At 40.6% G+C, this 23,944-nt stretch overlaps 1 protein-coding gene across 1 annotated transcript in view; it reads left to right on the top strand.

Annotated features, from left to right (window-relative positions):
- Positions 1 to 1,365: 1,365 nt before the first annotated feature.
- LOC124775142 (metaxin-2-like) overlaps positions 1,366 to 23,944 on the top strand; it is a 153,072-nt gene continuing 130,493 nt past the window's right edge. The window contains exon 1 of the mRNA XM_047249981.1: positions 1,366 to 1,440. Within this exon, the coding sequence (XP_047105937.1) occupies positions 1,366 to 1,440 (75 nt within the window). The remainder of the gene's footprint in view (positions 1,441 to 23,944) is intronic.

The raw sequence follows: 23,944 nt of genomic DNA, 5'->3' as shown, positions 1-23,944 counted from the left end.
AGGATTCACTTTCAAACTATATGTGTATTAATGATTTATGTTTCGTTTTAGAAGCAGAAAATGGCTAGTTAATAGCAGACGAGAAGACCTTATGAAAAAAGACCCAGTTTACCTGTGTAATAATATTTCGCTACATTTCGAACAAAACCACTTCATGAACGCAACAATAATAAACTCGTGTGGAATGCAGTATCCACACTGTTTGACATCACATATAAGCCCCCTCAACTGATGATTAAAAGGAAACTGTCACAAAGATTCGACAATCCATCTAAAGCTGTAAAACAGTCCTATGACACAGAAGCAGCCAGTTCAAGTCTCCATTTTTCAGCGCCACGTTCGTGTGAATCGTCAACACAGACCTGCTTTGACGATGAAGTGGTTGGATGAAGTGCAGTTATTCGTGTCTTACAAAAGCGTAATGTTTGGTATGTATTTCATTCACTTTTGTTGTTAGTCACTTAGTTTTCCTTGCTTCCTTCGTATGATGCCATTATTTTGTTAGCACCTTGTTCACTGACAGATTGTTTGAAAATTATTCAAATATTTGGTTTTGCGTGAAATGTAATGTAATCAGCGCATTAATGTTTCAACATATTCCTCCCACTATTTGGCAGTTGCTTGTCCCACTCAGATTAATATAAAGATGAGGCTCGTACTCCTGGCAACAGGCGACATCAGTGACAAACACAATTGGCCTACAGAACGATAAATGAGTTGTCGATCGCTTTTGAATGTAGAGGTACATCTCTGTGCTTCTTACGTGTGAATCTGTGTGTTTATATTCTTTTGATATCAACGTGGTAAGCTGCAGTTCTATTCAACGTCACAAGTGTTTCTTGACGAATGAGTTCTAGCTGGCTACTCGATTCACAGTTTTTGTCCATACTTGCGCTTATTTTAGAATAATTTTTAGAAACATATATGCCTCCTGATACTACACAAACACTTGGAGGCAAAGAAAATAACTCACGTATTTCGTATATTACGTAGAAAATGGATGCAAAACAAACATTTTGTTTACGACGCGTCTGACGTTCACCTTACCCGCCGCGTGGAGCGCTAGTGTCGCTCCATCTGTCAAACGGTAACAACTTTTAAGCAGTGAGTGTCGCGACATGTTAGACTGTGATAAATGTTCATAACGTGCACTAACTATTGGCATCCATTTCATTCCTTCTTTTTACGTTCATTGGCACTTTGTGACATTTAAATTTCTGAAACTGTGCTAACTTGTCCGACAGTCAACTCGACAATCAAGTCTGTGATCCATAGTAAGTAATTGTCGCCGGACATGCACACACGGCGCAGCAACTGAACGCAGTCGCAAAATGATTAACGAGTTCCACGGTGAGAAACGCGAAGATGATGCCGCTACGAACACCCAGCATCTCACACCGTAATCCACAAGTAGCCAACTGCTCACAGGATATAGTTCAGGTAAGCTACGCGTTTGTTTCTTTGAGTGTCGCCGAAATACACTCCTGGAAATGGAAAAAAGAACACATTGACACCGGTGTGTCAGACCCACCATACTTGCTCCGGACACTGCGAGAGGGCTGTACAAGCAATGATCACACGCAAGGCACAGCGGACACACCAGGAACCGCGGTGTTGGCCGTCGAATGGCGCTAGCTGCGCAGCATTTGTGCACCGCCGCCGTCAGTGTCAGCCAGTTTGCCGTGGCATACGGAGCTCCATCGCAGTCTTTAACACTGGTAGCATGCCGCGACAGCGTGGACGTGAACCGTATGTGCAGTTGACGGACTTTGAGCGAGGGCGTATAGTGGGCATGCGGGAGGCCGGGTGGACGTACCGCCGAATAGCTCAACACGTGGGGCGTGAGGTCTCCACAGTACATCGATGTTGTCGCCATGGGGTCGGCGGAAGGTGCACGTGCCCGTCGACCTGGGACCGGACCGCAGCGACGCACGGATGCACGCCAAGACCGTAGGATCCTACGCAGTGCCGTAGGGGACCGCACCGCCACTTCCCAGCAAATTAGGGACACTGTTGCTCCTGGGGTATCGGCGAGGACCATTCGCAACCGTCTCCATGAAGCTGGGCTACGGTCCCCCACACCGTTAGGCCGTCTTCCGCTCAATGCCCCAACATCGTGCAGCCCGCCTCCAGTGGTGTCAAGACAGGCGTGAATGGAGGGACGAATGGAGACGTGTCGTCTTCAGCGATGAGAGTCGCTTCTGCCTTGGTGCCAATGATGGTCGTATGCGTGTTTGGCGCCGTGCAGGTGAGCGCCACAATCAGGACTGCATACGACCGAGGCACACAGGGCCAACACCCGGCATCATGGTGTGGGGAGCGATCTCCTACACTGGCCGTACACCACTGGTGATCGTCGAGGGGACACTGAATAGTGCACGGTACATCCAAACCGTCATCGAACCCATCGTTCTACCATTTCTAGACCGGCAAGGGAACTTGCTGTTCCAACAGGACAATGCACGTCCGCATGTATCCCGTGCCACCCAAGGTGGCTAGAAGGTGTAAGTCAACTACCCTGGCCAGCAAGATCTCCGGATTTGTCCCCCATTGAGCATGTTTGGGACTGGATGAAGCGTCGTCTCACGCGGTCTGCACGTCCAGCACGAACGCTGGTCCAACTGAGGCGCCAGGTGGAAATGGCATGGCAAGCTGTTCCACAGGACTACATCCAGCATCTCTACGATCGTCTCCATGGGAGAATAGCAGCCTGCATTGCTGCGAAAGGTGGATATACACTGTACTAGTGCCGACATTGTGCATGCTCTGTTGCCTGTGTCTATGTGCCTGTGGTTCTGTCAGTGTGATCATGTGATGTATCTGACCCCAGGAGTGTGTCAATAAAGTTTCCCCTTCCTGGGACAATGAATTCACGGTGTTCTTATTTCAATTTCCAGGAGTGTAGTTCGTTTGCAGGCAGCAACTCACACCAAACACTGGACCCCGTGCATGTTTAAAACTTTACTTTCATGAACAAGTCACGGCAGACACACGCTCTCAAAATGATTTTCCATGGATTTCACTGGAGTTCACAGTTCGTATTTTCATTTTGTAGCTTACAACAGTGGATCTCGGCAATAAATAGACTTACTTATTCTGTATAGTCTGCTTAGAATGATTAACAGCTTTCTTTTGCGTGTAAAATTCTAGCTTTACCCTTTACAGAGACGTTTAATTTGTATCTCAGTACATGATATAAAGGAGAGGAAGCGGCAGTTAGCCCGATCAGGTTTCCTAAATACTCATTACGATACCGGCGCTACAATATTTCAAATTCAGACATTAGGCATAGCCGAAATCATGCAGGGACACACGGTACAGCACGAAAAACCGAAAACGTGCTAAAATCACACATGAGCTAAATCAGAACAAAGAAACTCTCAAACATGGAGCACCACTGGATAATGTACATACAATCTACTTCACTAAAACCTTTGTCCACTAGACCCTCCTAGTTTTTTTATTCTACATGAAGCTATCTGAATAATACCTTAAATAGGCTCTGAAGTTTCTATTCTAATATTCATCTTACTTTTTCACAGATTACTGTGGTCACGTATTAGTCAGATAAACTGCTTGTCTTGCCACATTCGTTACACAGTAGTATCATGGAAACAATAAATTTTATTCACATACAAATCTTGCTTCTCAAAAAAGCCAGTTTCACGATAACTTAAGTAGGAAAACTCAAATTGCAGAACAAAATAATAGAATACAGAATACATGTTTAGGTATCAGATTGCTCATTATTCTTTTATACAAACAGTTCCTCAACGGAGTAAAGGTAGTATACTATACTAATGGTTTTTGACAGAAAGCAGTAACAAAACCTATATTTATATTGTTTAATTCACCGGTAATAATACATTTTTTGAAAGATATGCCTCCTTGAAATCTTTTTGACTAGCTATGTAAGATACCTCGTCAGATCCTGGTTGGCATAAAAACCGCATTCTCTGATGTTGGAAAAGCCAAAAGATGACAGCGAGTATTAGGTATTAACCATTTTATATGGGACATCTACTACTTCGTTCGTGCAGAGCAGAAGATGCAGATATGATCTTAAAAAACTGTTTCTCCAAAAGTGTGTGTTTGGACTCGCCCTTGCAGAGTGATTTCTTCCTTCGGCATACGTGGCGAGAGACTGCTCCTGTCATTTGCTTCTTTGTTGTCGCTGAATAATTCAGCAGGTGCGCAGAGTGTAGGGTAAAGTGGCAGGCTATTTACTGCCTGTTCAAAAGGTTCTGTAAACTCTACCCAACGTGTATGATGTATATTTGCATATGTCCTTATAAACTGGTCAAATTCTCCAACAATATGTGCGACACGGAATGCAACACGTTTGCCAACTGTGGTTACGTAGTGTTGGCGAATTCTTCTTACTATAGCAGATGCTGCTACTGAGCTTAAGGCATATAATTTAACATACTTGGAGACAGCTAGTTCGTATTTCACACTACTTTAAGTAGTCGACGCTGGACTAGCTTTATCGACAGATACTGACTGCATTGGTTGTGTTGATAGTACTGGGGGTGGCTCAAAATTAGAGCATTTGTTTGATGGCTTAGCCTTTTGGCACACGAGACAGGTTTTCACCGTATCTCGACGTATTTGGGAAATAACAGCAGAAGTTCAGTTTCCTCAAGCATTTAGTAACACCGTAGTTATCCCAGACATACTGAGTACGCCGAACTAAAGACTCTCTACATGCACCAGGGAGACATACACACCAGCTATTACTGTTGACACTGCGTCATCAGAACAACGTGTCATTGTAAATGGTATAATGTTGTTGAATTTTCTCAGACGGGTTGTCAGTGAGAAGTGTTTTTAACTTATGACCCCTAGGATCTAAATGCAGCAATGTTCGACGTTATTACACTTGTCTAAATATTACTGCGTATAGTGCGCTTCTTTCATCCAAAGTATTCTGTTCCCTTTGGATTTTGCAGTATGATCAGAAGGTTGAGTTACTTCTTGCGAGAGCCGCGATAAAGGATGAGTTACGTCATTGTTCTTACCTTGTACATGCGTTATTTCAAAGTGATAGTCTTGAAAAAATGCCATCCATCTTGCAATTCAATGGCGCAGTAACTTACATACAAACAGAAAGTCAGGAGCCTGGTGATCGCTGTACAATCTTATATGTTTACCATAAAAGTCATAATTAAATTCTTAAAAGTCCAAGTGGCGGAGCTCCAAGCTCGACAGCTGAATATCCACCTTCACGTCAAGCCACTCTCATGTCAGTCTTAATTTTACAATCTCACATTCGTATCTGAAGCAGATAAGTTTCGATTCCTGAAAAGGCTTCGTCAGTGGCAATACAAAAGTCTAACCTGTTGTCAGGGTATCATAGGATATCGAAATTGACAAGTGCCTCTTTAATAGCATCAAAATCTGTTTAACAAGTATCTGACCAAAACTAAACCGCTTTCGTCTTCAGTAAACCTATGAGAGACGGGCCGTTCAAGAATTGATTGGGCGCTAGACGACGACAGAAGAAATATATATAAATAAATGCTTTTAACTTTGCTTTAGTGTATGGTGCAGGAAAATTCTTGATTGCAGTTATCTCATCAGGATCACACTCTATGCGTGATGGGGAAACAATAGGACCTAACATAATTTCCTCTATACCAAACTCTGACTTTTGAACATTTCCACAAAATTCTGCGTAGTAAATCCAGGTGTTTTTTTTCCATATGGCAATAACAATTAGAATTTAATCATCATATGACGTTACCTTATCGTTAAAATCAGGTCCAAGCAAGTGTGTGGCGCTTTAATAAATACACCAGAGCTCACATTTAGACCGAAGGGCAAAACCGATGGCACCTGCCAGCGTGAACAACAGCTATGTATTTTCTAGACTAAATTAATAATGGAATCTAAGTTGTCTACGTATATCACCAAGCACACTAGAGTAATCAGTATAATTCTTACTCCAGCCAGTGTCTGTATCTCAACAGCTGAACTCATATTCTTGAAAAATTATGCTTTTACTTTTTGACAATGTTTATCAGGTTTAACTGGAACGCGTATTACGTAGAGCTCAACCTGTTCACTTTCGATGCAAAAGTAGCACTTATCTTGGGGGAAGACTGTCGCTCCGTCCTCTTCCCTTAAAAACTCAACACCTATCAGACAGCGAACTACAATATACTTCAAAATTAGGAACGGGCGTAAAGTCACTCTATTACGTATTAAAACACCAACGTGAGTTTGCAATTTGACAAGCTGCTCCTATTGACGACAATATTTTACCGCGTATATTGGCACTTTGTTTACTTCTTTAATTTCATTAAATAGATTTTGTGACGTGACATTCATAGAGACACCAGTATCTAGAACAATCGTAGTAGGGATCGTTCCCGCAATAGCATTTATAGTTGCTTGCAGAAAAATTTGCATTTAGTTCGAATCTGTATTCTGATCATTGCACAATTCCTTACAGCGCAACACGTTAATGTGACTGCCAACATCGCAGGGCTTAATGCGATGGAAACTAGTTTGTTGAACCTACAAACCGGAGAGCAGGCGGCGGTTAATTCGTTACTTTAATGATACCCATGCAATAAACTTGGTTTGGTCAACTGTTTTCATACGACCCGGGTGGCACCTGACTATATTATGGGTGCGAATGACTTTCATTTCACTGGTTCTGGTTCGCATTGTTTGCATGCCACTAACCATTATTGCTGTTTCTTTAATTTCGTCCACCGTCATTTCCCAGTTATTATTTCTGTTCATATACTCTGAGTGATGATCAGAGCGACTCACGTAATACCCGTGTGCCGTCTGCTCCTAACTTCACAGGGTGAACTGGCCATAGCTGTATTGGTGCGCGCGGTGCTGGCTCGGTGCCGGAGCGCTATTGTAGCCGTTATTGTTTTTGTTAGCCGTACCGTCTCCGTGTATAAGGTCAATCGAATCTAGACTCGACATAGTGTTCTATATCGTCTTCCGGTACGTGTATTCACGTATTGTAGTTTGCAATATCTACTGCCAAGTTTGCCTTCAAAATTATCAGTTAAGATCTTTTTGCGAGACTGGCTTATACCAGTAAAGGGTTCTGCTGAAGTACTTATCCAGGTAGCGGCGGAAACTGGCTTCCTTTGAATGGAATAGCTCTCGGATAAAAACCTATTTTCTAAGTTTTTCCAGATGATCTCTTGATAATATTTCGACAAAAGGGATCGTCAGAATTGTTCATTAATTTGACAGTATTCATCCGCTTACGTCGCCCGACAGGTTCCATCTTCTTGTTATATATCCTATCATGAAACGTGTCATTTCCTGCTTCGACCAGTTTGGCGGCAACTCATCTTTAAAGACCCTAATGAATACAATGTGGTGCGCAGTATTGTTTTCTGTAACATAAGGGTGGAATTGTGTACGTTTGAGTAGGTTCCCTTCAAGCTAGATATTGTCCTTCCGGTGCATCGTATGGTACTTTACTCGGTAAAAAACTACTAGAAGTCATATCGTTAGCATACGGCGTAACAAGAACAGTACGATTAACACATTCGTTAAATATAGAGTTTTCAGTCGGCGCTACATCTCGAACTAAACCTTTGACTGCACGTACTGTTATATCTTGCTGCGTGCTACAAATCTGCGTAGTAATCTGGCCGCGCAATTCTGGTAAATCTTTACGTGAAGTTCATTTAATACGTCCGATGTCTGTTTTAACAGATTTACCAGAATTGCCACAATTCTACACGGGGGCGGTGAACGTTCCGCTCACAACTTGTCCGAGTTCAGCATTTAATGTTTGATTGATTTCTGTATCTTTCTTTGTCAGCCACTGCTAAAACTTGTCAACAATGACTTTGCACTGATCTTTAAGGGGAGTAAGTATGGTGAAATTGGTCAAGAAGTGAAATTTTCCTGTTATTATCTCTTAATATTATTTGATCTCTCCTGAATAACTTAATGCGTCATTGTCGCTAATTCCAAGTGGAGGTGTGCTTTTTATCATTTCACAGTTAATGGTGCGAGTGTGAAAAAATCCGGTCTTTGTGCATGGACTTGCTATCTCTGGAACTATTCAACCATCTACAAGGCCGTGGTTTTCAGCTATTTATTCCTTGAATTCATGTTGAGTGGTTGGAGGTACTGTGTAAACCTTCGACCATAGATACTAGTAGACTGGCCTTGCTGTGCAGAAGGTATAGGGCTAGTGTGGCTCTAACATAAACCACGTGACTGTTGGCAAAACGTGGTGGGATTTCGAAGCAGCGGTCTGCCATCCTATGTTTGTATCGTGTTTTACCCACATTCCTCAATTGACTGCCAAACGCTTCCTACAAAAATTACTTTTTTATTTGCGAAATGTCAGAACTACATTTGACCTGGATTTGTTCACAGTACCAATTATAAAATATAACAAATACATCGAACGCCCCTCTGGTGGGCAGCGGGACGAAATTACTACAAACTATCAATTAAAGTAAAATGTCGTTAAATTTCTTTCAAACAGTAAGAGTGGGCTCGTGTTAAAACTTTAAATATTGAATTCGCCGCATTTTGAGCTCTAGTCACTTATAAAAGAAAATGGGATATGGGAATTATGTCAACTATAGGTGCCAAAATTGTCCACTACAGGAGCAGGTCCATTTTAGGGTATCAATTTTAGGTGCACTTCAAAGGTTCAGTTCCTACTATTTTTACAAAAGTTTAAACTATCAGTTTTTAAAAAAATGATATTTTGGATGAAAGGTGAGACTTTGAGGTTTCAGAAAACAATTTTGGAGCCTACATTTATTTAATAGTATTAGAAAGAAAAAAATTCTCTTCATGTGTCGACTATAGATGCTCTTACCTTATTATAATCACACTTTTATATAGAAAAAGGCGCGTATGTGCAGATGGCTTAAAGTTTTTCCGTTTCAGGGCCTCTATCCAAAGCTGCCTTCGGTTTTCATCCTTGGGGAACCTATGAGTAGGAACGAGAAACAGTTATACTTGCATCTGTAACCGAATTATCACAGATACTTTCCAAAATATGAGTCTGACTTTACAGGCATCACTTTCAACACTTTAACTTATGTGATACTCCATTTCAAGTGTAATAAACATATAAAAGTCACTTCAGCAGATTTCAATAAACGCATCTGCACTATCATAGAAACACACGTGAAATGTAATGCCATTTCCCCCAACAAAACGCTGAGTATAGCCATAAGCGCAACACGAAACAATCATGTTTTGCCAACACTCACGTGACTTTAGCCCAGAGATGTTGGAGCCACGAAAATGACGTCAGGGCCAGTCTATTATCTTTATGGTCGAAGGTGTAAACAGAAATGGCAGTATTCCGTGCACACGCATTTTATGGATTTACTTTGTGTGTGTAGTGTTCTATAGGTGTTAAAGTGTAAACATAGTGGTTTGGTGTATTATTACACGTTCGTATACTTCTTTTCAACATGACGAAAGGAAAGAGTTCCTAAAGAAGCGACGGTTTCTTGGAAATCAGCATACGACTGATTCTGAATCCAGTGCTGAGCCTGAAGTTAGATGTTTCACAGACACACGAAAAAGACACGCCTACTAGTGCTTCGAGGAGGAAATTTGGAAACCATTAGGATTTATTTATTGACAAAGGAGATAATGTAAATAGCTTAGATTATGTTTTATTAGATTTGGGTGTGTTAGGACAAGTTTTACAAGATGCTGTATCATGTAAGGTTTGTGGTGGGCAAATTATCATCTTTGAGGACACATCTGCAAGGACTGGACTAGATAACAAACTTGTCATTCAGTGCAAAGTTTGCTGGCTCTCTACGTCATTTTGAACTTCTCGAAAGTGCGGGAATGACTTGATTGAGGCCAATGTTAGATTCTTGTGTGGAATGAGGTGCATAGGTAAACGATAAACTGCAGCTCAAAGATTATGTGCGACGCTGAACTTGTCAAACCCACCACCCAGTCAAGTAAGTACACACAAGTAATTGGTGAATGTGTCAGATGTGTTGCTGTTGCTTCTATGAAAGCCGCTGTTGAAGAATCAGTAGCATTAAACAGCACGACACTCTTACCTGTGGCAGTTGATCGTACGTGGCAGAAGAGGCCACACGTCTAAAAATGCAGTTGCAACTGTCACTAGTGTAGACACAGTAAAATTTTAGACATTGAAGTGCTAACTAAATACTGCTATCAGTGTAGATCAGTTGATGAAAAAAGTGAAAGCCATAAAACAAATTATGCTAAGAATTATGAGGGAACTAGTGGGGGTATGGAGGCTACTGCAGTTATTTCTATGTTCAGACGCTCACAGCAGGAAAGAGGTGTGTGTTACACTGAGTACTTGGGGGATGCTGATTCGAAGGCCTTCAAATCAGTCGTGGAAAGCCAACCTTATGGTGAAAAGTATATTTTGAAGATTGACTGTGTGGGCCACATTGAAAAACGGATGGGAACACGTTTTCGAAAACTGAAGCAGACAAAAGAAAAAGAGGAGTTATCGGATGGAAATACTCTAAATGGTAATGGAAGACTTACAGACAAAAACATTGATGAACTCCAGCAATATTGTGGAAGGGCAATAAGAAAAAACACACATGATCTACAAGGAATGAAATGAGGTGTGTGGGCTACATTCTTCCACAAATCATCCACTGATCATACACCTATACATGGTCTTTGCTTACCTGGTGCTGGTTCGTGGTGCAAGTACCTCAAAGCTCAGGCAACGGGAACAGAGGAACAATTTAGGCACAAGAACAGCATACCATCTGCAGTGAGGGAGGTAATTAAGCCAATATATAGAGAGCTAGCCCATCCTGATGTTCTTTCCAAATATCTCCATGGTCGAACGCAAAACCCGAATGAGTCTTTCAATAATGTCATTTGGACCCGCATCCCAAAAAATGTCTTTTGAGGGAAGAAAACTCTATGCTTGGGTGTTTTTGATGCTGTGACAAAGTTTAATAATTGAAATAAGGGAAGAATTAGGGTACTAGGTGTACTTGGTATCACTCCAGGAGCCCACACACTGCAAGCCTGCCAGCGAATGGATCGACCCAGGATCATGAAAGCGCAGCGTGCAGCAGAGGATGATCAAGTACACGATCCAGATAATGCAGATTATGGGCCAGGCTGTCATGGCCCCATATGCGAGTTAATATCAAATAAAATATTTAAACTTGATTTCCCGGAAATGACATTTTTTAAAAATATTCGACCACAGATATGTACGACTTGTTTTACCTCGTAGTATACTGCGCCTACTGAACCACCAAAGCATCTCTGCTTGCAACGGTTTTTACTTAGAGAAGGAACAGGGGACTTTTTTACAAAACAGTTGAACATAATTTTTGAAAACTCAGAACTAATTAATTATTTGTCTGTATTTTCTGATTCTGGTTCAGTAATCAGAAACGATTTCAGATCTCTGTCTCACAAAGGTTCTGAGATAATGGGTCATCAATACTGCAAATTTAACACTGTAGGTACAGGACGTACGTACTTCCCTTAAACTGTTTTGCCTGTTTCGTCCCCACCTCATCGATGGAAATATGTACTTTATTCTCTACTTACCTTTAAACTTTCGTGCCCTACTCATCGACTGAAGTACTTACTTTATTTTTAATTGTTTTACGATACCGTTTATTCGTTTTTGATTTTTCGTCAAAACTGATATAGCTCACGGAGTGTCACGAGAAGCTGTTTTCAGCTGTGACGCGTCACTTGCTAAATTGTTGTACGGCAGAGACAAATAATTAAAATTAGCAGTTGAAGTCACTGGATAATTTCTGTTGTGTTTTAAACTCTTAACTCTTAAAACCCTTACGTAACTTTTGCAACACTAACATAACCAGAACAGTAAGCTGATAATTAGTCCGCAAATCAGATTCACACCTCTCGTGAAACGTCATCAATCTCAAAGTCTACTTTTCATGTTTGCTTGTCTGCGTGATTTCCACAAATAAGATGTCCAGCCAAAATATGTACCTGCGTTTCAGAGCTCGATTCTGGTTGGGGCTGAGATCGAGAATTTTCTACGCCATAATGTCAAATTCGTTTTGTTCAGCGTTCATTCAACATTAGTGTTATGACGTGAAGCCGTTTCCTTAACTTTTCCTATCTTCATCCTAACAAAAGTATTCTATAAATTAATTTTTGAAAATTCTGGAAGACGCCAAGACTTAAAAAATCTACAGAATTAAGCAGAGAAAAAGTAGTGGCTAGCATAAACAATTTACTTCGGCTCGCACACTGTGAAATTTGTCGTTCGTCATTACACGTGAGTTAGGAAAAAGCCGGCATCTTGTGCCACATAAATCGTTAATTATTTATACACACAATTAAATTAATAAAGGAAAATTAACATTTATCAAGCAATTATAGGAGAATGCTCTAGTGTTATTAGTTGTACGCACTGGAGCAGAAAGCTATCTGTGCCCCATATCTGTACCTGAAGTAGCGATGATGTCGCCTTATCTTCACCACTGGGTTCAAGATTTGATGTTTCTTTCTTCATCTGCTTCCAGCTATGTTCCTGAAAAAATTTTCACTTAAGTTCATGGATTATAGTTTTTTTCAAACAACGTCGATCAGGCGGAATTCCATGAAACATAGAAGCAAACTGTGTAAAATTCTACATGTCCAGACTCGGTTTTGCCATTTGTAATATATCTGCACTGGGTCAGTGTTAATCACTAAAAAATGTTTGCTAATAGAGCTGATGAGAGCAGCAAGATTACAAGGAAGAGAAGGCGTTCTGATAAAGGAAATGAAATGAATAGAACATTGTGTTTAAAAATCGGAATAGCTCCGTAACCACATTCAAACTTGTGACGCCCTGATTCCTAGAACGTTGCTCTTTCGTTCATTATTCAGTCAGTTTATGGTCATTTCCCCTTGGCAGTTCCCTCCCGGAGATCCGAATGGAGACTATTCCGGAATCTTTCGTGAATGGAGAGATCATCATGATGCTTTTTCAACTACAGGCCTCATGTCGCGTGGATACACGTTCCGTGTCTTAATGCAACGGTTTCCACTGACTTCTGTATCCTCATGCAGTTGATCATTGCTAATTTCTCCGCCTCTTGGTGGCAATTTTGCCACCCCAATGGCAAGAGAATTCCCCTGAACCTCTGTTCGCCCTATTTGACATGGCCGTTGGCAGAATGAGGGTGACTTATAATGCCAGAAGTCTTCGGTCCCCACTGCAGATGGCTTTTATTCAAAATTTAAGCAGTTTCATAGTTCAGTCCCGGGACCAAGGACTGTTAACTAGTCAAAGACGCTATCGCTAGACGAGACGTGCAAAATATGAAACTAATATCCAGATAATATATCACAGGCTTTGACTTCGAATAAGCAGCAAAGGACCCTCAAGGATCTAGAGATACATTTTGACGATTTTCCAAACAGGAGGTGATATTCTTGAATGCATATTAAACGGTCTGTTTTCTCACGGCAACCCGATACTGAGCGCTCCTGAAATTATTAAATTGGTTAAAACACAGGCAATAGAGGCGTTACATGAAATCCCCAGTACACGTGCAAGGGTCATTATGTGATAATGTTAACACTTGTCGCTATATATCTGATACGTTTTTCAGTTTACCGTCTTCCCTAAGCGAAGTCTAAGGTTTTTGATCTCCAAGAGTATTTATAAATTCCAAGGAATAATTATAACTTTCAGTTACATAAATATTTTCAAACAAACAAAAGTTAGCGGCGTAAGTTATTATTCAAACCAATAATCACTATTCCATACTACCGCACAGCTACTTTCAAACGCCCGAAAAGAACTACATAAATGCTTTAATGGAATTAAATAGTGGCCTTTTTGAACACCATTACTAGAGTTGTAACTTCCTTTTGTAAAATAATTCAAATACATTACTTTAATGTCCTCTTACTGTAATTTTCTAACAACGTTACTATCTTTACTTAACTACTTAACTCACTTCTTAAATGAGATCACGTATTCATTCCTCTTTAAACAGTAATATAACTTTATAGCAATAAATGTAAGTAATACTAATTTATCACACAGAACATCACATTAGTGCAATGGTTATCTTTGATTCTTGAAGAATATGTGATACGCAATGAGTTATTTAGTCCTTCACGCACATGCAGTATAATCTCCAGGTGAATCCGGTCAGTAAACACATTACAACTCCTTCCCTTCAGATTCTCCACCAGTTGTGCTTTTATATCAGTCCCAGAATAGTTTTGAGCCTAGGTCAGGGACATTCCTCTGACTGCCTTAGTTTTCTGCCTTCATGTCACAGTCTTGCACTTCTCCTTCAGTGTAAAAATAATCAACATTATCAGGAGCTCCGATTTTTCCAGTACAGGTTTTTACTGTTAATCTTACCATCACCATTACTAGAGTCGCCTTCCTGGTAATTGATTGAAAAATCCGTCCTGATCTCTATTACTACTGTTACAACAAACTCCAGTACCAATTTCTAACTGTTTTAACTTCATAGTTCTCCCCTAATGATATGCTTTCTTTTAAGCCATTTAAATGATCTAAATAATCAAGCAATCCTTGAATGTCTCAAAAGTTTCTAATATTTGCTTTCTCTTACAGAATAGAATAGCCAACGCACTAACAACTGTACAAGTTACTTAGATGTATAGTGTTATCCAAGTATTTGGCTACATTCGTGTACCTCTCAAAATGCAGCTTGAGACCCCATTTTTTATTATACTGTCCCACACACGTAATCACTGAACGTAATTTCATTGTGCACTTTATGACCAAAAGTAGTCCTTCAAAGACGGATGGAATTTATCAAATATTTTATGATTCTATAGGAGCAAAAATCCCCAGAGTGCTGCATCACCTCTCAAATAGCCTAAAACAAATCTAATCTTACGGTCCTCCACACCACCCTTTGGGGATAATTCCTTGTAGAAATATACGAACATTGCGGGATGCAGATCCCCAGCAGGATCGTAAGGAACAAAATTATTTGAATTTACATGACACTTCTCCTTTAACCCAAGTAATTCCATTCGACCATAGTTATTAAAGTAATAACTTCTAAAGAAGATATACCAGTTTCTACTATCCTTACTGTTTCTTTACGTTCTGTCTGTATCTTCTGAGTTTGAATACAAAAGATTTTTACACTACATTTATTTTCCATTGCTCAGTCGCATCATATTTCATGTAACTTGAATTATTAATGTTTCAGTTACTTCATATTCGTTCTTACACGCTCTTCACATGTTACCTTTATTTACGAAACTTTATTCCAGTCAAACGGATTACTTCATCTTGTTCTTTCTTCATTTCAGCTATGACAGCAGACGTGTCTACTGTTAAACTGTTATCCTCCTCTTTAACTCCGTCATAAATTTAAGAAAATTTTATCTACAACGGGACTACAATTAAAACAGCAAGACTTGCCCTAAGTTAACAGTTACAGCTGTAATACTGAATATCAGTGTAGGCAGTTCAGCTGAAGCGGAAAAGAGTAATCAGAGAAGCGGAAAAGGGTAATCAGAGAAGTAGGACAGTTAAATATAGGTAGAAGGAAGCTAACTGCGAAGAAACTTTGGGTAAGAGAAGAAATGCTTCCGTTGAGTGATGAATGAATGAAGGTCAGAAATGTACAGCAATAAATAATAATTTAAAAATGTTAGTCACTTAGAAACGAAATAAGCTGTAAGTGCATGGAAGCCGAGTCGAAATGGCTGCAATAAAATTTCGAAGAAATTAGGAAAGAAATATTCGTACGAAAAGACAAGTCAACATTAAGAGTACAAGAGGAATTCCTATCCTAGATGCATAGGAGAGGGTGGATAGGTGGAAAGAGTGCACTTGAAAACTGTTACAACTGAGAGGAGCAGTCAGACGTTGTGTTAAAGGAAGACATGGGAATCGATGTGAGAGTCTTAGGTGGTCTAATTTTATAGTCAAACAGATTTGGAAGGTTTGCGATTAGATAAGCCTGAAAGCATAGATAATATTTTTCGGGAATTTCTAAAGTAGTTATTGGAACTAGCAACGAAATTACCACTAAAATTGTTTTGCAGAATATATGAGATATATCATCAGATTTTCGAAGAAATATCATCCACAGAATTCTGAATATAGCAAGGGCGGATAAGTTTATGAATCACATTGTTACTCTATAACTTTACGCATTGTACTGGTTGGCCACTATCTTTAAATCGATTACAAGAATGTACATTGCTAAACAGCTATCCCCGAACCCAACGCTACATGCAGGGTACGTATCTGACGGTATCCAGGTCTACAAAAATTCGATTCCTACTATTTCGCATGATTATTGAGCGAAATTGAATATTTTAAATCCTCTCATAATTCAGTCATTAGTAGATAAAATTCTTATGTTAAAAGTTTAACACAGTAAATAAGTACTACAGTTTGAAACTGTGTGTTTTGCCCTGAGGCAGCGCAACTGACGAAACGCAAATATCCAGCACATACTCTTCCAGTATTTGATATGACAACGCTTAGCGACTTCCAACAACTTTACACGTAGTTTAAAGCATTCACAAAAAAAATTTCTTGCGGAAACCCCACCCCTCTGTACAAAATGAAGAAAGGATACAAATATATCGCTTACCACAGTTTTGCTAATCATGCAGTGAAGCTTCAGCATCAGGCATGACGTGGTAATATATACTTCTTTCCTGCCGAATCTATTCGTAAGATAGTTTCCAGACAGTATTCACATATACCACTGATTTACCTACAAAATTATGTTATTGTCTGACTCATAGTTCGTGATATATGACGTCTTAAACATTTAGATGTTAGAAACTAGCTTTCGCTTAAGCGAAAATTACCCAGACTGTATTCTTCCAGCGTTTCATACTGAGAGCAGGTAGCGACTTCCAACAATCATTAAGCCTTACTTCAAACCATTCCACTGAGCTAAGTGGCGCAGTGGTCAGCACGCTGGACTCGTATTGGGTAGGACGACGGTTCAAACCCGCGTCCGGCCATTCAGGTTTAAATTTGCCGGGATTTCGTAAATCGCCCCAGGCAAATTCTGGAATGGTTCCTTTGAAAGGGCACGGTCGCTTTCCTTCCCCATTCTTAACACGATCCGATCCTGTTCGCCAGTGATGTTGACAGAGCGTTAAACCCACTCTTCCCACCTTCAAACGGTTGATATGCTTTTTTTCTCGCTTACTGAGTTAAAGTCAAATGTTTAACACATTAACTCATTTGTAAAGTAGTGAGACGTTTAAAACTGTTTTATACAGGAGAGTTCACTTCTTTAGAGAATCGGTGGTTTACTGGTATTACAAAACTGGTGAATATCAGTCTTCGCTGCTTTAGCAACCATTGTTGTTGAACAGAGGGGAGATCCTCATTTATGATAGCCTTAGAGGTGGTAGAAGCCGTGAACGATTTACAGATGGCGTGATGGTCTATTACATGAAAGCCATTACGGCGCAGTGTAACAGAAATGGTTGCTTGTTATATCAGTTAGTTTGCAGCTCGTGTCTAGTGGCTAGCGTTGCTGCCTCTGCATCACGGGGTCCCGGCTTCGATTTCCGGCCGGGTTGGGGATGTTCTCTGCCTGGGTACTGAGTGTCTGTGTTGTCCTCATCATTTCATCATCACCATCATCATTCGTGACAGTGGCTAGATTGGACTGAGTAAATATTGGACTGTGTAAATATTGGACTGTGTAAATATTGGACTGTGTAAATATTGGACTGTGTAAAAATTGGACTGTGTAAATATTGGGACTTTGTACAGGCGCTGATAACCGCGCAGTTGAGCGCACCACATATCAAAACATCATAATTCTGTTACAGCCAGCCATAGTGACGTATTTCAGGGCACTCTTACACCAGGCGACCTAGGATTTGCGAACTCGCTTGACAGGGCCAGATGTGAACATCATTCGCCACATCTCTACCAACTTCTCAGGTATTATGTATGCCTTTTACATAATATTGCTTTATCTCCGATCAACGTCAAGCGACTTATCAAAAATCATATGCTTGAAAATGGCACAAATGCCGAAATTACAATTGTAAAATAAAACGATAGCAGCCAAAAGCACGATGATATCATTCAAAAAATGTTTACAAGCTGTGGACGCAGATTACAAGAAAATAATTATGTAAGTCTGTGTAGGGAGTATTAAAGTCTGCCTCAGTTAGCGTTTTGGTATGTAGTACCAATAGCTCCGTTTCATCGGATTGGATCTGACGTTTTGGGGAGGTTTACAAAGATGACATGTAGTAATATGTGGTTAATCTTTTGCACTGACTACTCCACTCTCTGTACTATTATCAAATCTGTACCGAATGCTGGATCTTCAGGTATCTACAGGTTCCGTGTAGAAGATGTAATTTTCTAACATTGAGCATCACTTGTAAAGGTCCCAGATCTAGAAAAGAATTTGCACTCAAGATTGATGTTAGATATAATTTCAAGACGGAACAAGGTGGCTTCAGGCAACGTTATTAACACTTGGGGCATTTGCTCTCATTGTACTTCGACGCTGAACGAAGGGAGTGGGATGCGATAGTACATGCAGTCACATTTGAATACAACACAGTAATACAAGACACGCCAGCTTTCACTTTTATATTTTGTTCCCGTTTTCAAATGACGGTGTTTTAGATGATTACATCAAACACCTCATCACCAGAACTTCAGAAGCAAGAAGTGGAGCTTGGCTGCTCATAATGACTATTAGGGTCGCCTCTGGCGGCCGTTAGTACGATAATTTTACTCGCTTCATAAATGATAATGATAGGAGAATGTATGAAATATATTGGTGAGCGGCTGGACGTAGTCACAAGTATGGGGACTTATCCCGGCTATCAAATTTCTCCTGATGGTGATTGTAGACAAGAGACGCTTATTACTCGTACTTGGCAGAAAGGCAGTGTCCAAACTTGATAGCGTTTTAAGGAGTAGAGGTGTAAATTTAACAACACAGACTCGTAGGCTAAGAGCAGATCTTTCCCGTCGCCTTGTGTCGGAATGTGAAACCTTGGCTGAATGCTGTAGACTGGACACCTTTGAACTGTGGTACGGAAGAAATGCTTAGAGTTGCATGGACCGCAAAGGGAAGGAATAGGTCAATATTATAGCGAATAAAACCTCATTCCTCCTTTGAAAATCTGATACTAAAACAAAAACTGACCTACTATGGGCACATAATGAGAAGAAATGATTCTCCTGAAACGACGCTACCGGTGGGGAAGAACGAAATCACAAGGAGAAGATGGCGGCAAACGAAGAGTTTGATAGCTGGCACTACAGAAGTAATGGATACCAACCTGGACAATCTGCGGAAAAAAGCGCATAACAGAAGAAATTGGCGGGCTTTAGGTCATGGGATCACGGAAAGATACAATCGACTAAGCGAACAGACAGAGAGAGAGAGAGAGAGAGAAAGAGAAATCTGTTGTAAAAGGAGTCTAAAAGGAGAGTTTTTAAAACACGAAATATATTACCTGGAAGCGCTGGAGCACACAAAAGTAGCTGGCAAGTGTGGTGTCACCGCCAGACACCACACGTGCTAGGTGGTAGCCTTTAAATCGGCCGCGGTCCGTTAGTATACGTCCGACCCACATTTCGCCACTATCAGTGATTGCAGACCGAGCGCCGCCACACGGCAGGTCTAGAGAGACTTCCTAGCAGTCGCCCCAGTCGTACAGCCGACTTTGCTAGCGATGGTTCACTGACAAATTACGCTCTCATTTGCCGAGACGATAGTTAGCATAGCTTTCAGCTACGTCATTTGCTACGACCTAGCAAGGCGCCATTATCAATTGCTATTTATCTTGTGATGCATGTACCGTCAGACCGATGTTCACCAATTATGGATTAAAGTTAAGTATTCCAGAAGCTACGTACTATTTTTGCTACTATAAAGACCTTGTCCTGTTCCAGACCTCACGCCATCCTGCGTGAGCTTAAACGCGTGCCCTTCGGCCTCCCGTCCTAGTGGATTGGCTGTCTTGCCAGTCCACAAAAGCAAGGACCACGCGTGCGGCGATACAAGGTTGAAAACATTCCTGCAGCCGTGGGCCGACGGGACGGCACTTCCTTTATGAAAACACTTTGAAATTAACTTATGAGTAATTAGTCTTGCGTTTGTACAATTCACTGACTGACAGAATACTTTTCTCTTGCGGCAGGCCAAGATTCTTAGTGGAGGTAATATTGAATATACAGGTTATTATGGGTATAGGAGCAGACATTTTCATTGGTGTAGAGGACAAGATACTGAACAATATGATATCAGTTTGTACATCTTCTGCACATTGGATAGTACCTCCAGGTACATGCGGCAAGAGCAGTCCATGAATTATTATTTTTCCCTGGCAGCGGGTCAGGTGTTGAAATGTGGGCGCACGCACAAAGAACGGTTATTCTGTACAGAAAGGCGTAGTTCATTTAGGGCAGATTGTATAAAGCATTTAACTTTAGGTTAAGGCAGAAAATTATCTCAGATCAAAATTAACCTGGGAATCTGCGGTATAAACGTTAATCCCAGACTATTTTGCAGAGTCAGATCATACTTGACCGGCGAAAATTCACAGTTTAAATTCAGGTTCGGCTGTAATCGTCAGTTTGTAGTGCAGTGGCATTGCGAAAAATCCCTTTTGTTTTTAGCAAATACAAATTGAAACAATAAAAAATTTGTTATTAAGCTCATGCTCGAAATACTTTGTTTCGATCTGGAAGGTTAGGTTTAGGAAATTACTGGCTACCGTGTGTACGTAGAAATTAATCTTACAGCAGTTCCTCGGTGATTAGATCAAAGGCATTTTAGAGACATTTAGCAGCAGAGTACGAAAGGAAAATTAGAAAGTTTTGCAGCGGATAGTTAAGTATAGGAATTTTGACAGCAGCCAATAACGATTAACCATCCCTTATATATGTTATCTCTCTCGGCTCAAGTTGCATTAACTATGCCATTCCTGTTAAATTTATAACTACCGAACACGTCCTTAAACTGCTATGACTATTCCACGAACATTGGTAAATAGCACATAAGCAAGTATGTTGAAATACCCTAACATTAGAGCACTGTTCTACATATTTCGATGGCTCAGAGGTTGCGTTTTTGGTTTTTTTTCTGGATCAACACAATTCCCAGCAGCAAATATTTCTCGTAAAGAGAAAATTTTAAGGATCGTTCGCTTTTCTGTTTACGTGCTTCCAAGCTGACAGCACGAGACTTTCGATCATAAATACTGTGTATCTATGATGTACGACAAATATCTGCAGTCGAAGCGCAGTAATCCGTGTCGATAGCCGATTTCTGCCTTGGTGCCAAGCATATTACGTGCTACCTGAGATCACATCTAAACTTGCTTCGGTGGATCCAAGCTTAGCGTTTTACAATACGTCTGAGTACCGAGCATAGTTCAGTTTCTGATCTAACGTCAAATTTGATCTCCAGTCAGCGACGCTTACACAATTGTCCCTGAAGTGGTGCAGTTATGAACGTGCAGAAAACATCATGTGGTAAATCATGTGACGTGTTTGCAAGAAAACTGTTAGTTGCAGAAAAAAAGTAAGTAACACATTGAAGCTGGGTACATAGTAAGATACCAGTGATTGCAATATTTGTACTTATATCCGTAACATCCCGCATGTTAAAGGAAACTCAGGGGAAAAATACTGCGCAGTCGTGTACTATGAAACGTTGTTTAAAAGAAGTTTTATTTCGCTGCAGAAAACAATAATTACGAAAATTGAACAGAACTTTTACGTTACGCAAACTTCAGTTACCTGTATGCAACAAAGACCTGGAAAAGCATAGAGACGCAACACCGTGACCAAACTTAAGCAACCCTTTTCCGTATTTTCGGAAGTTCAAAGGAGATATAGTAGGGAGGCAGATAATCCATCAAATAGCTGCGAAATCATTTACTACTCTCAATGATTAGCAGTTACAGCCATAAACGAAATTACCCACAATAATGAAAGGCGAACACTTGACATTCATCGTTTTTCTGTAATTACTGTAACACATACAACAAATATTCCAGTCCGAACAAACTATTGCGTGACATTCATAATAACAAGACGTGCTATGGAAAATTAAGTTTCGGATTAGTCTTTGTTTGATTTAACACATCCGTCACTATAACTAACACAAATCTAATGCAAGGTAAAATTGTAAATCTCTTGGATGTAGAGTTGTGGCGATTGGTGAATGAGTCGTTCATTTGATCGACTCTCAATAAAGAATCGTAAGAATCGAATCAGCATACGGACGAATCGTCGTTCAAAAGGATCGTAAGAACGACTGCGTGTTTCCGAGTCGTGACGATTCCAAGTTCCAATGATTCATCGATTCTTAGTACACTATGCTTCGAAGGCAACTTCCGAATCATGCCGAGTCGTGCCGAATGATTACGGCCGCTAGTCGGCAGTCAAGTGGAGGATGCGTGTGAACAAACGAAGTTCGTGGGCAGTAATATTACTCGTGAAAACCAAGCTGATACTTGGCGGTGGGTGACGGGAACGAGCGTAAAGGCATTTCCCATTTACTATCGCTACCATCAGCCACCGCGCCGACGTCAGCTTAGTTTGCGCGAGTATTACACGAACTAGTGATGACAGAAACGATATACGGCAAGTACACAGCTCCCAATGAATTACAAGAGTGATGACTTGGAAAGACGTCTTAGCAGAGAAAAACATAGGGTGATATGAGCCAAACCACGTCTGCCTCACTGCTAGATTTTGTTCAAATGGTTCAAATGGCTCTGAGCCCTATGGGATTTAACATCTGAGGTCATCAGTCCCCTAGAACTTAGAACTACTTAAACCTAACTAACCTAAGGACATCACATACATCCATGCCCGAGGCAGGATTCGAACCTGCGACCCCAGCGGTCGCGCGGTTCCAGACTGTAGCGCCTAGAACCGCTCGGCCACTCTGGCCGGCTAGATTTTGTTACTATAAAACAGACGTCTGTAGTTAGATACCTTCAAGCCACACAACCAAACTGTCATACCATGTAATTTTGTACCTCCTTTAGCACAAATCGACTCCTCTTTTCTGGCTTACTGAAATAAAACAATAGATGCAATCAAATCAAACGTGACCTTACATCAATTAAGGCATTACACGTATAAATCGAGAATCACAACTGGAACGTCATATGCATGTCCTGCCATCAGTGAGTAAGATGTAGAACTTTTTTCATTCCTTAGGGATCGTGCCATCGCAGTAGACTTGGCCACTGTTTCTATGTTTCGATACAGTGTATCGATACGTGGAACTGTTTCAGTGTTTCGGAACGGCTGTGGTTCACTGTTTCGAAACAGTGGTGTTTCATTCCGCCCCTGTATCGGATATCCGGACCAGATTCGATCTCGAGCCAGACTCAGAAACTGTATCGTTGTTTCAAAATAAGGCTGTTTCAGTCCACCTGTGCTTGGAACGGACTGATTGTATCGAAACAGTGATGTTCATTCCGCTCTGTGTCGGACGAGATTCGGGCTCGGCACAGATACTGAAACACAACATACCACTTCGTGAAACACTTTCAAGAGTGTCGAAATCGTTTTGACAAGCAACAGCATGAAGCTTAAGATATCCGAAAATAAAGCTTCGTTTCTAGGTGACTGTTCTATTCCGAAATGGCGTAACATTTGCTATATAAACATTAACCAAACAATAAAACAACGCATACTATTCACATTCAAAATAATAAATATGTGAAAATCATTCAGTTAAATTACACTTTTTTTATAACATGCGTTTCTCTGTTCAAGTACAGTTATCATATTAAGAAACGCAAGTAAGCCTAGAACATTTTGAATAAAAAAAAAAGGCGTGGAGTGACAGTTATTATACATATACATAAATTTAATGTAGGTATAATTGCAAGAAATCTGTTTGACATATCACTGATAGTGTAATGGTGAACGGGAAGGCCTGGGAAGCATGGTGAATGTATGGTAACGGTTCGAAACACCTTGAAAGACAAA

Source organism: Schistocerca piceifrons, chromosome 2, assembly GCF_021461385.2.
Source record: "Schistocerca piceifrons isolate TAMUIC-IGC-003096 chromosome 2, iqSchPice1.1, whole genome shotgun sequence".
NCBI classification, from domain to species: domain Eukaryota; kingdom Metazoa; phylum Arthropoda; class Insecta; order Orthoptera; family Acrididae; genus Schistocerca; species Schistocerca piceifrons.
The sequence above is the reverse complement of the archived record's forward strand: the minus strand, read 5'-3'. Positions and strand labels throughout refer to the sequence as shown.